The 13,865-nt window shown below is 44.3% G+C and overlaps 1 protein-coding gene across 7 annotated transcripts in view; it reads left to right on the forward strand.

The window, feature by feature from the left end:
• The first annotated feature begins 9,012 nt into the window (after positions 1-9,012).
• CHCHD6 (coiled-coil-helix-coiled-coil-helix domain containing 6) overlaps positions 9,013-13,865 on the forward strand; it is a 172,236-nt gene continuing 167,383 nt past the window's right edge. The window contains exons 1-2 of one of the 7 annotated variants that reach the window (XM_039546036.1): positions 9,013-9,356; positions 12,451-12,592. In XM_039546036.1, the coding sequence (XP_039401970.1) occupies positions 9,267-9,356; positions 12,451-12,592 (232 nt within the window). In that variant the 5' untranslated portion in view covers positions 9,013-9,266. The remainder of the gene's footprint in view (positions 9,357-12,450; positions 12,593-13,865) is intronic. The other 6 variants (XM_039546039.1, XM_039546038.1, XM_039546042.1 and 3 more) reach the window with 6 other exon arrangements.

Below are 13,865 nucleotides of genomic sequence, written 5' to 3' on the forward strand. Positions count from 1 at the left end.
GCACTCTGCTTTACAATCCTGGTTGAATTCCAGAGCTCTAAGAGGGCTGTAGAGGAGGAAGCTTTTTGGCTCTGAAGATGAAGGCTCCAGAGGAGTTCAGATGGTTGAGGCAAAGCAGAAACCCCAGATGAGTCCTGGCTGCCAATGACCAATAACTGGTGAACTCTGGGAAGCCGCCAGAGTGCTGGGATCAAGGTGACTAGTGTTTTAGGTTGGGAGGTAGATGGGATGCAGGCAGACAGGCAAACTGCTACGATTTCTGTGGCAGCTTCCCTCTCCTGACCTGTGGTGCTTTACAGCTTGCAGCCTAGCACAGTCACACTGGCCTGAACAGATTTTAAAGCTGGATGTATTGAAAATATTTCCTTGCACTTAGAACGTGGTTCTTTTAAAGACTATCAAGGACCTGCCATTAACCTCCTCACAGTGAAAGAACAACTTGTATCTCTCCAATCTGGCATGGCTTTCCTGGACCTCATCATGGTCCAAACATGTGGCTGTTCCACTGAAAGCTGCAGCATCCAGTTTTGTGGCACCCCTGTGGTTGGTTTGTATTCACTGTTGGCCAATAGGTTTATGCCTGTAGCACTGAGGGGGTACGATTCCAACTGGGAGCTCTGTGGAGGTGGAGGTTCTTACAAGAAATGTCTGCATTCCATTAGAGACGGCAGGGTGAGAATGTTTTAAACATTTGAGGATTTTATGTTTCTCTCTCCCTCTCTCTCCCTCCCTCTCCTATGACTTTCTTGTGCCTGGCAGCCAAAGAAAGCGAAGGAGGCAAAGATTTTAGGAAATGCTTATCCTGTGGTGTGGTGGTGGTTTGAATTGTGAGTAGGAGGGGGGCAAAGGTGTAGTACAGCCAGCTTCCGGAAATGCCCAGTGGGGGGTAGGGGAAACACCAGGAGTGAGAACTGGAAGCTAGTGCAGGTCTTTGAAGCCATGTAGACACCTGGTTTCTCTCCTCTTGTTAATGAGCAGCGCAGCCTCTGTATGGCCAGGAAGTTCTGCTGCCTTTGGATTCTGCCCTGCTGATCTGCAGGCAGTGCTGTGACATGAAAGAAAAGATCCTTTGGTTTATTTTAAAATTTATCTACTTTTTAAAGAAAAACTTTTCTGATTGCTCCTGTTGAGCTGTTCATGTAGCTTCTCAAAGCCTTTTAAATCCCCACTGCCTGCAGTGACTCAGACAGGAGAAGGCTGAGACTGGTCTTCCTTTCTGTTAAGCTACTTGGCCAGGGCAGCCTTTTCTACACTAGGGAAATGTTGCAATTTCCTACCATTGCGGACACCAGTTCAGCTTCAATGGTGTTAGCAATGTGGGGATCCTAGGAGAGGGTGCTTGAAACACTGCATCTGTGGGTAGGGTTAGATGACATGCTCCCTGGAAGCACTGGGTCACCAGGATGGGTGACACCACTGAAGTTGGACCAGCGTAGCAACAGCAGGAGAACTCTTGCAAAAAAATTCCCTAGGGCAGGCAGGGCTTTTTAGATTGGTTAAAGAGTGTTAGTCTTGTTTGTATAGACCTATGCCACCCCAAGGAGCAAATGCTGAAACTGCTCAAGACCCTGAAAATGAGGACTTTTTTGTTCCGTGGGTGATGTGGAGAACAGACTATGAATACAACCTATTATCTGCTAAATCAAATGCCGAAGGATCAGCTGGGCCTATGTTTAGAGTGCCCAACAGTTCCTCTTCTCCAAGATTCAGTGATCCCCAATATCGTCTCTGAATGTCCCACGTTGTCTTCTGGTGAGGAGCTTCTGCACTAGGTCTAGGACTGATCTTCCTTCTGTTGTCTTTTTATGTCTGTAACATTTCTGAGACCAGCACATGATATGGTCCATGAGCAGAAGTGTGTGTATGTTTTTGGGGGGACTGGGGGAGATTAAAAATAGAGTAATGTATATTTTTGTTTTTAAAATAAATAAAATGACGTTTGGCATAAACAGTAACAATTTCTCACATCACCCAGGCTGTGTAAATGCTCTTCAGAATCTTAAAAAAAAAACAAAAAAACAAAAAAAAAACTGCCATAGTATATGCAACATCCCCTTTTCAAAGGGAAAGGCTGTGATTTTTGTACATAGTCTTTTATCCTAGCAATAACCATCTAACAGTATGGAGCTGAAGTGACAGTGGTCCCCAATTCCAAGTAATTAAGTCAATTAAGACTTCAGCTATCCTGCTCTTCTTCCTCTGGTGCGGCAGTGGGGGCTACCTGGAACTTCTTTTGTGCTGCACACACTCCATAGTCCTGTCTCGGACTTGATACAGCCTTCAGAGCTGGTGAACACTGAGCCTGAGCTGGCCAGAGAGGTTACTCCACTTGCTACCAGATATCCGCAAGGCCATTGCCACCTTTGACCGCAGCCCCACCTTCCCAAGCACTCCTCCAAAACAAGCTGCCTCCCCAAGGTTGCCTGTGTGTATACCATTTCCTCTGCTGAAACAGTCATTTAGTTTTCATCTCTTCCTGTCTGACTCTAACAGCTCCCTTTTGCATGTCCCAGCCGTCCAGACTCTAGCTTCTGCAGAATACTGCTGCGGCCACTTCCTATGACAAAGCAGTTTGATTGTATGCTCACTGTTCATCGATAGCCTTATTCGAGAGACGTGAATTTTAAGATCCATTCAGAAAAATAATTAAAAAAAAAATACCCCCCACTTCGTCTTTCTGTAGCTGATTTCATGGACCCTTGTGCTCTCTGTTCTCTCCACCTCTTCTGGGATGGGATGCTGCCCTATACTCACCTCTGGTGAGGTCTGGCTGCCTTGATGGGCTCCTTGGACTTGTTGACTCCTCCCTGGAGGAAACCTGAGTTATTGGTGCAGTTGCTGCTTCTGTGTTGCTGGTACTGCTGCTCCTGTTCTGTCAGCTGTCCCCTGCCAGGCAGTCAGAAAGGCTGTTAATGCTATGTTGCCTAGCAACCATCACCAATGGGGGGTAGTGCATTGGCCTGCTCCCGCAGGTCAAAGGCAGCATCTGGCAGTGGACATTAGGCTGGCAACAAAAGGGGAGGTAGGGGAGCGAACCTGCAGCTTGTTGGACACTCATCTCTCTTGTGTTTGTGGGCAAATGTCTGGTGGCAGGCCCTGGACTCAGCAGGGGACTCAAGGGCTTCGGTGGTGGTTTGGAGTGAGGGATGTTTGGGGCAGAGGCTTGGGATGTCTGTGGCTCAGGGTGAGGAGCTGCAAGAGCAGCTGTTTAGGGAGGGGTTGGCGGGAGTAGTGGTTCAGAATGGCGGGCTGTACCTTGGGGAGGGGGTTTGTAGGGCTGGCGATTTATGGTGAAGGGCCAGTGGCTCTGGGTGTCAGGCTGTGGTTTGGGATGAGCAGTTGCAGGGGTCAATGTGGTTCAGGGCATCTTCAGTCTTTTGGCTTTTATGTCCAACTGCATTTGTATTTGGTGCCCCTAATAGTGCAGTTGCATAGATCAGATGGCTACTGAATGATAGTGTTAAGCAGCATGGGTGGCACAGGAGGAAGACCAAAATAGTGGCCAGGCATTAAAAAGTACCTGGTGCTAGAGTTCAGGGATCCCTGCTTTTACCATGGGACTGGATCAGATCCTCCTGCAGTAAAACCTGCTGGTGTGGGGTGGGTCTTAGAAGATAGAAATCTTTGTAAGCATCCCTTCACCAAGTTCCTCCCAGACTTTTCCATTGGGAGATGGCAGGGATTGCTCCACACATGGAATGGGCTGCTAGATCCACCCCCAAAATTTCTGAGGATCTCCTAGGGGAGATCCCAGGTGGCTATTTTGTGTGAAGGGTGTTTTAAATGTTTTGCTTTCTTTCCGTACATAGACACCCCTGTAATGCAAGTAATGTACCAATATTTGTATTGTGTTATTGTAGAACCCAGGAGTCCCAGTCACGGACCAGGACAAAAGATGGGCCCTGCCTCAAAGAGCTAACAATCTAATGGCCCTAGATTTCTGCAATTGGATCCACACAGAGGGACCCTTGTGTTTGGTCAGAGCCCCATTGTTGGACTGAGGCTGCGGTTTTCCTATTTATTAAATTAATAATATTAAGCTTTATCTGCACACCTCTATCCCAAATGTATAACTACGAAAGAGGCAAGCAATATATTAAGAGTTTTTGCTTTATATCTGTAAGTGATTAACTTCCTTCTGAAAATGAGGAAAGTCAAATAATAGAGAGGTTAGGTTGCGTGGGATGGTTAAAATCTGAGCTAGGAAAGAGCCCCTTTGAAAATAACATGTCTGCTAGTCAACACTCTGATCAAATCTGCTTGTATGTTGCATACCTTTTCCACATCCTTTATCTGCCTTTTCTGTTTAGATATGAAGCCCTTTGAGCCAGAGAGCATCTCTTTCTATGGATTTGTACAGTATCTAGTACAAGGAAGTGTTCTGCTCCTTGTTGGGACCTCTGGGTGTCACGGTCATACACATAATAAATAGCAATAATTCATAAAAGCCTTGCTGAACCGAAGTAGGTGATAGGTAAGGAAAGGTTATCTTGAACAACAAAGCATTATCTAAAATTGGTGATAAAAACAAGCACAAACTGCTGTCAAAGGAATTGCATGAATTGAGTTTAAGATGAAATTGAATGGTGGACTGCCCTCCAAGGATACATATTGGTATAATGATGGACTAGGAATTCCTTGAAATGGAAAGAAATGCCTATACTCAGAACAGTGGAAACTGGATTGAATGATCAAATTGATGGGAGTGTGATAGCTAACTACTCCCTTTCGGGACATTTTAGAGGGAAAAGAACGTCAACATCCTGAGCATGTTTCAGGATCTTACAGTCCCCAGGGTAACCCTGGTGAACTTGTATGCAACAGATAATATCGTCACTAGTGGACTTTGGAGGCATTTCTTGTTACATTCAGGCAACAGTGCAGCTGTTATGCTATCACAATTAAATCAGCTGAATCCAAAGCAATCTCTGGGAACTAAGATATGAGCATCCTGCTCTCCATTACCCCCCCCCCCCGGTGATATTCTGTTTTCTTTCTTTTCTGTTTGGCTTTTGCCTAAAGAAACTCAATCAATTTAGTTTATCAAAGTGAAGATTTACAAGGTGACTTTGACTTGAACACTCTATAAATACCCTACATAATCTAGAAGAAAAAAGCATAACCAGATCCAATGGCTGGAAGCTGATGTTGGATAAATTCATACTAGAAATAAGGTGCAAATTTTTACCAGTGAGAGTAATTAATCATTGGAACAATTTTGCCTAGGGAGGTGGTGGATTCTCCATTACAGGAAGTCTTTAAGATTAGCTAGCTTTTTAAATGAGATGCTCTAGCACAGGGGTTGGTAACCTTTCAGAAGTGGTGTGACGAGTCTTCATTTATTCACTCTGATTTAAGGTTTCGCGTGCCAGTCATACATTTAAACATTTTTAGAAGGTCTCTTTCTATAAGTCTCTATATACAACAATAGTTTAGTTATATATTAAAGTAAGCAAGGTTTTAAAAATATTTAAGAAGCTTCATTTAAAATTAAAATAAAATGCAGAGCCCCCCTGGACTGGTGGCCAGGACCCAGGCAGTCAGAGTGCCACTGAAAATCAGCTTGCGTACCGCCTTTGGCACACATGCAATAGGTTGCCTACCCCTGCTCTAGCACAACCAGAAGTGATCGTATTGATGCAGGAATCACTTAGTGAAATTCTCTGGCCTGTGTTATGCAGGAGGTCAGACTCAATAATGGTCACATCTGGTGTTAAAATAGATTATCAGTTCCAAGATTAATCATCTTTGAAATTAACTGAACTCCACATTACCATCCCCATAACAAGACAGAACAGGCTAAGACTTGAACCAGATTTGCACCAGCATGAAGGAAGACCAATGAGAAGAAACCAGAGCAGACCAGCCAGATGTCATTCCAGACTGGGGAAGCGAATGGGGTGAAGAGGATAAAATGCACCAGTTTGTGACTGACCTGTGTACTATATCCTACCTACGGCATGTGAATTAAGCAGGCATCAGTGAGAGAGAAAAGAACAGGAGTACTTGTGGCACCTTAGAGACTAACAAATTTATTTCAGCATGAGCTTTCGTGAGCTACAGCTCACTTAGAAGTTTTTCTTTCTTTCCTTTCCCTTTTCTTTTGTGTGCATTTGCCTAAAGAGCAGGACTGATCATAACAAGAATAACACCAGCAGCAGACTGAAACATTTTTCTCCAACAAAGCCTTCTGGTACCAGCAAGAAACTTTTGAAATCAACATTTTCCCTCTGAAAGACTTTGAATGTGAATGAAATATGAAGGATATTGAATATAATATAATGAATAACCATTTAACTTTGAAATCCAAGAATTTTTATGTTTCTCTTTTGCTTGTCATGATCTTTTTTTTTTTTTTTTAACAAATGTTTGGAAGGATTGTCCTAGTGTGGTCATTATGGGAAAAGCGTTCCTTTTACACAAGAACCTGAATCCACAATTAACAGTTTCATGTTTTAAATAGGAAAACACAGGTTCTAGTATCACCTTAGCATCTTGGAGCCTAGTACCCATCTATCACAACATAACACAATGGTGATTTGTTGGTTTATATATTTAATCTCATTAGTGGTGCAATAATTAAATAGGCATATCTTGCCAACAGCATATCACATTTTATTTGTGCTAACTGTGCTAATTAACTGTATCCACTGAGCAAAATGCACTAAATTAAAGAAATTAAGAGATTGCAAGTTCCACCATTGTAGCACCAAGCCTTTCTCTTGGAGCAAATCCAAATTGCCTTCTGTAAAACCTTTTAATATATCTCCAACACATAAAACTAATCATCATCTTGCAAAATTTTTATTTTAGTAATCTTGTAGAAAGTCTTGTGTATCTAGATACTAAGATCTCTAGAATGACCTGTACCCTCAGGATCACTGGATAGACCCAATAGTGGCAGATTTTCTTCTCTGTTTGCTGCTATGTAGTAGGATTGAATCCTGCTGTTTTTGTATGCCAGATGCAAATTTTTGAAAAAATAAAATTCTTTTGGCAGGATGCAAGGCAGCCATTTTCCAGGCTTTTTGTAATTAAATTAATCTATTGGGGTAATGATGTACCTGTATTTGGATGATCACAGTCTTTGTCTTTTGTGTGTCCATTTGTCTGGCCCCTAATATACATTAGGCCCTCTTTTATTTCTCAATTTTTATGAGAAAATTCAAAAGATTTGGATCAAGCTGTCAAATAATTCACCATATGTTTTGGGCAATGAGAGATTTGCCACTGTTTTCCATGGACTGATAAAGCAGTATTAATAAATTGTATTACCTAATTAGCTTAAAATTACTTTGGATTTCAATAAATATTCCATGCGTAGCTATGCCCCCTATAAGAGTCCACATACCTGCTTCAGTATAGATTCTCTGAGGCAGTGGCTTTCAACCTTCCCACATTACTGTACCCCTGTCAATAATCTGATTTGTCTTGTGTACCCTCAAGTTTCACCTCACTTTAAAACAATGTGCTTACAAAATCAGATATAAAAATACAAGTGTCATAGCACACTATTGATGAAAAATTGCTTACTTTTTCATTTCTACCATATATTATAAATTGATTGGAATATAAATATACTTAAATTTCAGTGTATAGTATCTAGAGCAGTATAAACAAGTATGAAATTTTTAGTTTAAATTGACTTCACTAGTGCTTTTTATGTAGCTTGTTGTAAAACTAGGCAAATATCTGAATGAGTTGATGTATGCTGGAAGACCTCTGTGTACCCCTAGATGTACATGTACCCATGGTTGAGAGCCACTGTACTGAGGTATGTTTTGTAAGATATAGGTAGAATGACATGGAATGTTAGCCGCTTTGTGGAATCATTCTGTAAGTGTGATTGAGGGTAATATCTTTTTAAGGAGGTCTTTTAATAGATTAGCTATAAAATTAGCTATAATTCTGTCATTGGACAGAAAATCCAGCAGTGGGAAACTGTCTTGCTGAGGTGAATGTGTTTTATTTAAATATTTTGGAAACGAGTCATTTTCGTTTATTCCATTAACATGATACAGGCTGTGGGCACTCTTTTCTCTCTCAAATTCTTTCACAGTGGCTAATGCAAGGTAAATAAGCATGACACCTTTCTTTCCCATTTAAGTCTAAGCATTTTAGTCTCTGTGTTAAAATAACTCCACCTTTACTGCTCCAGTCTATGGGCATTCAGCCTCTCTCTATTATTGGCTATGAATATTCATATTCATCTGTCCCATTTCAGCCTTCTCTTTTAAAGCATATGGCTACTTACCCTTTCCCTAGTAGAGTTGATGGCCATTCGCTTCTGTTGTCATGTCTCTTAATATGTCCTGCAGCCATAAATCAATGAAAGAGAGGCAGGGGGTGGAGGATTGACTCCAAGGGAAGAAAGGCAGCTAACTGTACACAAAGTTCTGTCAAATGCTCTTTTACCCCACCAGCCCCATTAAAAGTTCCTTTTTAAAAAATCAGGTTTTGCTGTGTTTGGTGCTGTCTTACAGCCCCAGGTGCTGCAGTCATGAGATTATATGAGAATCTCTGCTTTAATTTAAAGGAAGTTTATAAGACCTCGTGGTTGTGGAGAAAATCCATGAAGATGCAAAGCAGGTGAACATAAACACTCAGAATTCAGAAGACAAACAATAGCCCAACATATATTTATTTTAAAAAAACAACACATTATTTTGAAGGCCTGTCTAGCTCATGATGTAGAAAGCTTGTAGGGTGCCCAGAGAGCACGTGTGAAGAATCGGGACAGGTGATGGTGGGGTAATAGGAGCCTATATGAGAAAAAGATCGAAAATCTGGACTGTCGCTATAAAATTGGGACATCTGGTTACCCTAAAAGCTTGGGGATGGGCAGTACTGCTATATAGCAGGGCTATGTTCCTCTGGGAGGGTTGGGGGTGGCCTCCCTGAAGCCCTGTGGGAGGCTAGGACACTAGGCTCAGTCTATCATGCCCAGTGGCTAATTCAGGCCTGAGCTGGGCTCGCAGAGGGTAGGCCACCCCCTCTCGCTCACGCCTCTCCTTGGTCTCCTCGTTCTGTCCTAGCCCGCCAGACCCCTTGGAGAAACCTCGACAGCGACCAGACTACAATTCCCAGCCTGCCCCGCGGGCCACCGCCAGCAACGTGCCTCTCCGTTGGCTGCTCCCGTGCCAGCCGCCAATGAGGCGCGGGTTTGTTGGTCGGTGAACTAGGGAGAGTTTGTGTAGGTGAGGAGGCTGTGTGCCCCAGCTTGCGTGAGGGACAGGGTGGGCTAACCCCCATCCAGCCCCGCCGGCATGGGGAGCAGCGAGAGCAGCCACGGGAACAGGAAGGTCTCGTTCGGGCTGGATGAGCAGGAGCGAGTGCGGGTGCTGCAGGGCATCAGGGTGAGAACGGGCTGGGCTGGGCTGGGTGAGGAGCGGGGGCTGGGGGGAGAGGTGCTGAGGGGCTGGGAAAGGAGAGTGACACCCACCCATAGTATTGTTGCCCTGATAGTGAGTTAAAAGGCACCTCCCCTGCCCCCTTTCCCCAGAGCGGTTTAATCCATCCTGCACTCTGACTTCTTGTGGTTCGAGGAGATTTTACGTTAAGGGCAGGAGGTGGCTGCTCTGACTGGCTCAGAGCGCGTCCAAGGGAAAGACCATCACCCTAAATCAATATCACCTGAGTACTATAGCGACTGGTGCAATGTAGACACGTAGGGAGATAGGAGTTGTTGCGAGTGAAGATTTGATGCCTCTCCAGGGGGGGAATTGGAGCTCAGGAAGGAGGCCCCATCTGCATCATGATAGGACACCCTAGAGATAGAATTGGTGGTGTCACTAGGGTGCATTTTTCTCGGTTTCTTTCTTATCTCTGGCCTGGTCTACACTGGGGGGTGGGGGTGATCAATCTAAGATATGCAACTTTAGCTATGAGAATACTGTAGCTGAAGTCGATGTATCTTAGATTGACTTAGAATCACTTACTTCACATCCTAGCGATGCGGGATCGATCGACTTTCGTTCTGCCTCTTGCTGAGCTGGAGTTCAGCAGTCGATGGGAGAGCAATCGGGGATTGATTTATCGCATCTACACTACACATGATAAATCAATCCCCGATAGATCGATCGCTATCCATTGGGTAGTGTAGACTACCCCCTGTCTCTTTATTTATCTTATTTATACTGCTTTCTGTATTTTTCACTCCATGCAGCCGATGAAGTGGGTTTTAGCCCACGAAAGCTTATGCCCAAATCAATTTGTTAGACTCTAAGGTGCCACAAGGACTCCTTGTTGTTATTTCTCTTCTGTTACTCTAAATTTTTGCACATTTGCCCTATTTCCTTTATGCCATTTGTATCCCATTTGGCTGCTTATTTGCTTAGCCCAGGGGTGGGCAAACTTTTTGGGGCGAGGGCCACATCTGGGTGAGGAAATTGTATGCAGGGCCAGGGCAGGGGGGGTGGAGTGCGGGATGTGGAGGAAGGGGCTCAGGACAAGGGATTGGGGCAGAGAAGGTGCAGAGAGGGGAGGGGGGGGGGGGGGGGGGGGGGGGGGTAGGGGGTGGAGGGCGGAGGGGCGGGGGGGGGGGGCAGGGGGGGGGTGCAGGGCAGCAGCAGGCAGGGGGGGGAGGTGGGGTGGCAGGAGGGCAGAGGGGGAGGGGGGCAGGCAGGGAGGGGGGGTGGGGGGGCAGGGGTGGGCAGGGCAGGGAGGGGGGGGGGGGGGGGGGGGGGGGGGGGGGGGGGGGTTTGAACTCCTCCGGCCCGTGTGCAGCGCAGTGGGTGCTCTGGGGTGGGGCCAGGCCCAGGCCCTGGGCCCAGGGCCACTCCATGCCAGCCTGCCCTGCCCCCTCTGGGGGCAGAGGCTGCGGCCCGCGGGGGGCCAGGGGGGAGGCCTCTGCCTGCGCCTGGGCCCGAGCAGCGCCGCCCTCGCCTTGCCGGCCCCATCAGCTGGCCGCAGGGGGGATCCCAAAGCCTGAAGGGGCGGATGGGCCGGCGGGCCCCCGTCTGCCCCCCCCCCCCATGACCCCTGCAGGCCTGAGTGAGACTGAGAGTGAGACTGGGTAAGATTGGAAGCTGCAGAAAAGAAGTGAACAATCACAAGGATCTGTTTCACATTCCTCTTGTAGATCTTTGATATAGAGGAGAATCTAATCCTAATCTTTCCCTTTGCTGCTGCTTAACTGGGCCTGTTTAGCATTCAGCTCCATGTACCAACTACACAGCAAAGTGAATTGCTTTGTTAATTTTATGTTGCTGCTCAGATGAATGGTGGTGGAATTAGAGAAACTTGTTGATTTATGGTTATTGGTCCATTCCTTTGATCTCTAATGCAATCTCTAATGCATTCAGACTAAATGCACGGAGCCCCAATATTTGTCATTATAAGAGCTCATGCTAAATGAACAGGGGCCTCCCTGGCTCGTTCATTTGAATTGCAAAGCTGAATCCAGTCACAAGCTTTTATGAAATGAAATAGGCTTCCTCATTTTTTGAACTCGAAGGGGATTATTTTGTTTTTTTATAAAAATCTCAGACACTTTATAGCTAGTGTTGACAGTTCATTTTCTTTCAATGAAGTACACTCATTTTCTAGTTATTAATTTTGTCCTTGTCTTCACTAAAACATCATAGTCATTATGTAGATTATTTTACAGTGCGGTGTTGGAGCTGTGTACCCTGGGATCTGTTAACAGGGTGCTCTGTGTGTTTCGTTTATAGTGCAAGCAGAAGGGAATAGAATTGAAGACCTAAGACCAACCTGACAAAATCACAATATGTAATCAAGATGTTAAAATGCTGCTTATCTTGGGCAGTAGTGGCATAGCTAAAATTCATGGTCTGGTTTATGCTTTGAAGTGTGTCAATGGGAGTCTGGCCTGGGCATGGAAATTGAGCACCCCTTAATTTTGTCCATTAGGGAAGAGTGACCAGTATAAAATTATTGATTGGTGTATCAGAAGAACAGTTAGCCCTGTCCATGCCATCAAAGGCAAGGGCAGAAAGGCACTCTGAACTGAATTCCCAGGAGATTTTTGAGTGCATTTTCTACCTTTCCATGGTTCTGCACCCAAGTATGGGAATAGGCAATACAATTGGAATTGAACACGTTTGTCTCCTCCATTTAATTATTGTTTTGTGGAAAACTCTGCCTAGTCTTATAAAAGTAGGAACTGAAGATCTACTAAGTAATAATCCTTCCCTGCCTCCTCCTCCCCCCGGTGCATACAGGATTGTTACTTATAGTTTGTTCTCCAGTTTGTTGTCCAATCTAGCCTTAAGACTCAATTACTTGAACTCCATCACTTCCTGATGTAATATATTTGCTGAATGTGAATTCAACAACAGATAACTTGATCTCAGATAATGTTTTAAAATAGCATAACTAGCAGTATTATGAAGCAGGATTAAAAAATAATTACCTGTTGAAAACTCCTCTTAATACAAAATAAAAATCAAGAATTGACTAACTTAACCTCTTCCCAACAAATTGTTCTAGCTCTCTGAAGATGTAGTGAACCGAATGAAGGAAACTTCTCAACTTAAAGGGGACCAGAGACCATCTTCCTTTCCTCCTCCTTCATCCCGTGGCACTGCATCATCACCACAAGCTGCAGAAGGGAAGCCCAAGTTTTCTTCAGGTATTGTCAGTCTGCGCTATGTCTGCAGTCTAAAGTATTGACACTGTTGGTCACTGAGGTGTGGTCAATGCCTTTATAACACACTTGTACCTTGTCGGGATGTGCTTGTTATGATGAGTGGCATTTACATCTTTGTGGGTATCAGTGTGATTACACAGATTGGACATTCATATTGTTGCAAGAAAGCTTTTTTGGGTGAGGTAGAAAATGTTGTATGGTAACTAGAATGGTTGGGAATTCTGGGTTCTGTTTCTGGCTCTGTCAGTGAATCTGTATGATTCTAAACAAGTCATCTAACTTTTCAGTGCCTCTCTGTTTTCCCCATGTGTGGAATAGTAGTAATACCCATTTCATCAAATATTTGTGTGACTTCATTAATGTGTGGTAAGGGCCTTTTGAGATCTTTGGATTACAGGTATGGTAGCAGTAGAGTATTACTTACAACCATGCTTCTAAAAGGGCATTAGTCATATCAGCTCCTTTCAGTGGACAGGGAATCTGCTGTATGTATGTCATGTTGTTCTGCAGGTTCAGAAGAGAAAAATTTCATGAGCTGATACTAGCTATTACCAGAAAGAGAAGAGGAGAAACTGGCAAATCTCAGCTATTTAGCTGCATGCTTAATGACTTGTTTTCTCATTCAAGTCAGCTGACGCATGTTTTACTCCATGGTGCTCAAATACATATTGTTGGTACATTTGTCATTGATCCCATAAAAGCCTTAAACAGAAACATTCTGGGATCCAGAGTGCCGCAGAGGGTTGGTGGACCATTCCTTTGCTGACAGAGACCGGCATTCATTTGTGGCCGAAGTCTTGTTTTAAAAGTGGGTTTAGTGGTGCCTCATCCTTGTCCCTGTCTGTGAATGTCCCAAACCACTTTATAATTTGGTCTCTACTTAGAAGAGACCAGTGCTGGAATAACAAAGGATGCAGCAGGTCTGGAGAGAGATGCTTTTGCAGAACTGGTGAAAAGGGGTGTAAAATAGGATTAAAATAACATGAGTGCTTGAGGTGGGTCAGGGATGAAGTGCATTAGTATCCTCAGATGGAGGAAGCTTGCATAACGCTCACTGTCATTATGCTTTATTCAATGCAGTATTGTCAGCCTCTCACTTACATCAATGCTAAATTCAGCCATAAAACTTTTTAAAAGTTATTCCTTTTTTCCCCTTGACTTTTCTTATTGTACTGAGTGTTCCCTTTGTAGAGTGTTGCTCATTTGTTGAGAATTTTTCTCTTCCCTCTGATAATGTTTGTTCTCATGATTTGGT

The sequence above is a fragment of the Mauremys reevesii genome, linkage group 7, assembly GCF_016161935.1.
Source record: "Mauremys reevesii isolate NIE-2019 linkage group 7, ASM1616193v1, whole genome shotgun sequence".
Taxonomy (NCBI): Eukaryota; Metazoa; Chordata; order Testudines; family Geoemydidae; genus Mauremys; species Mauremys reevesii.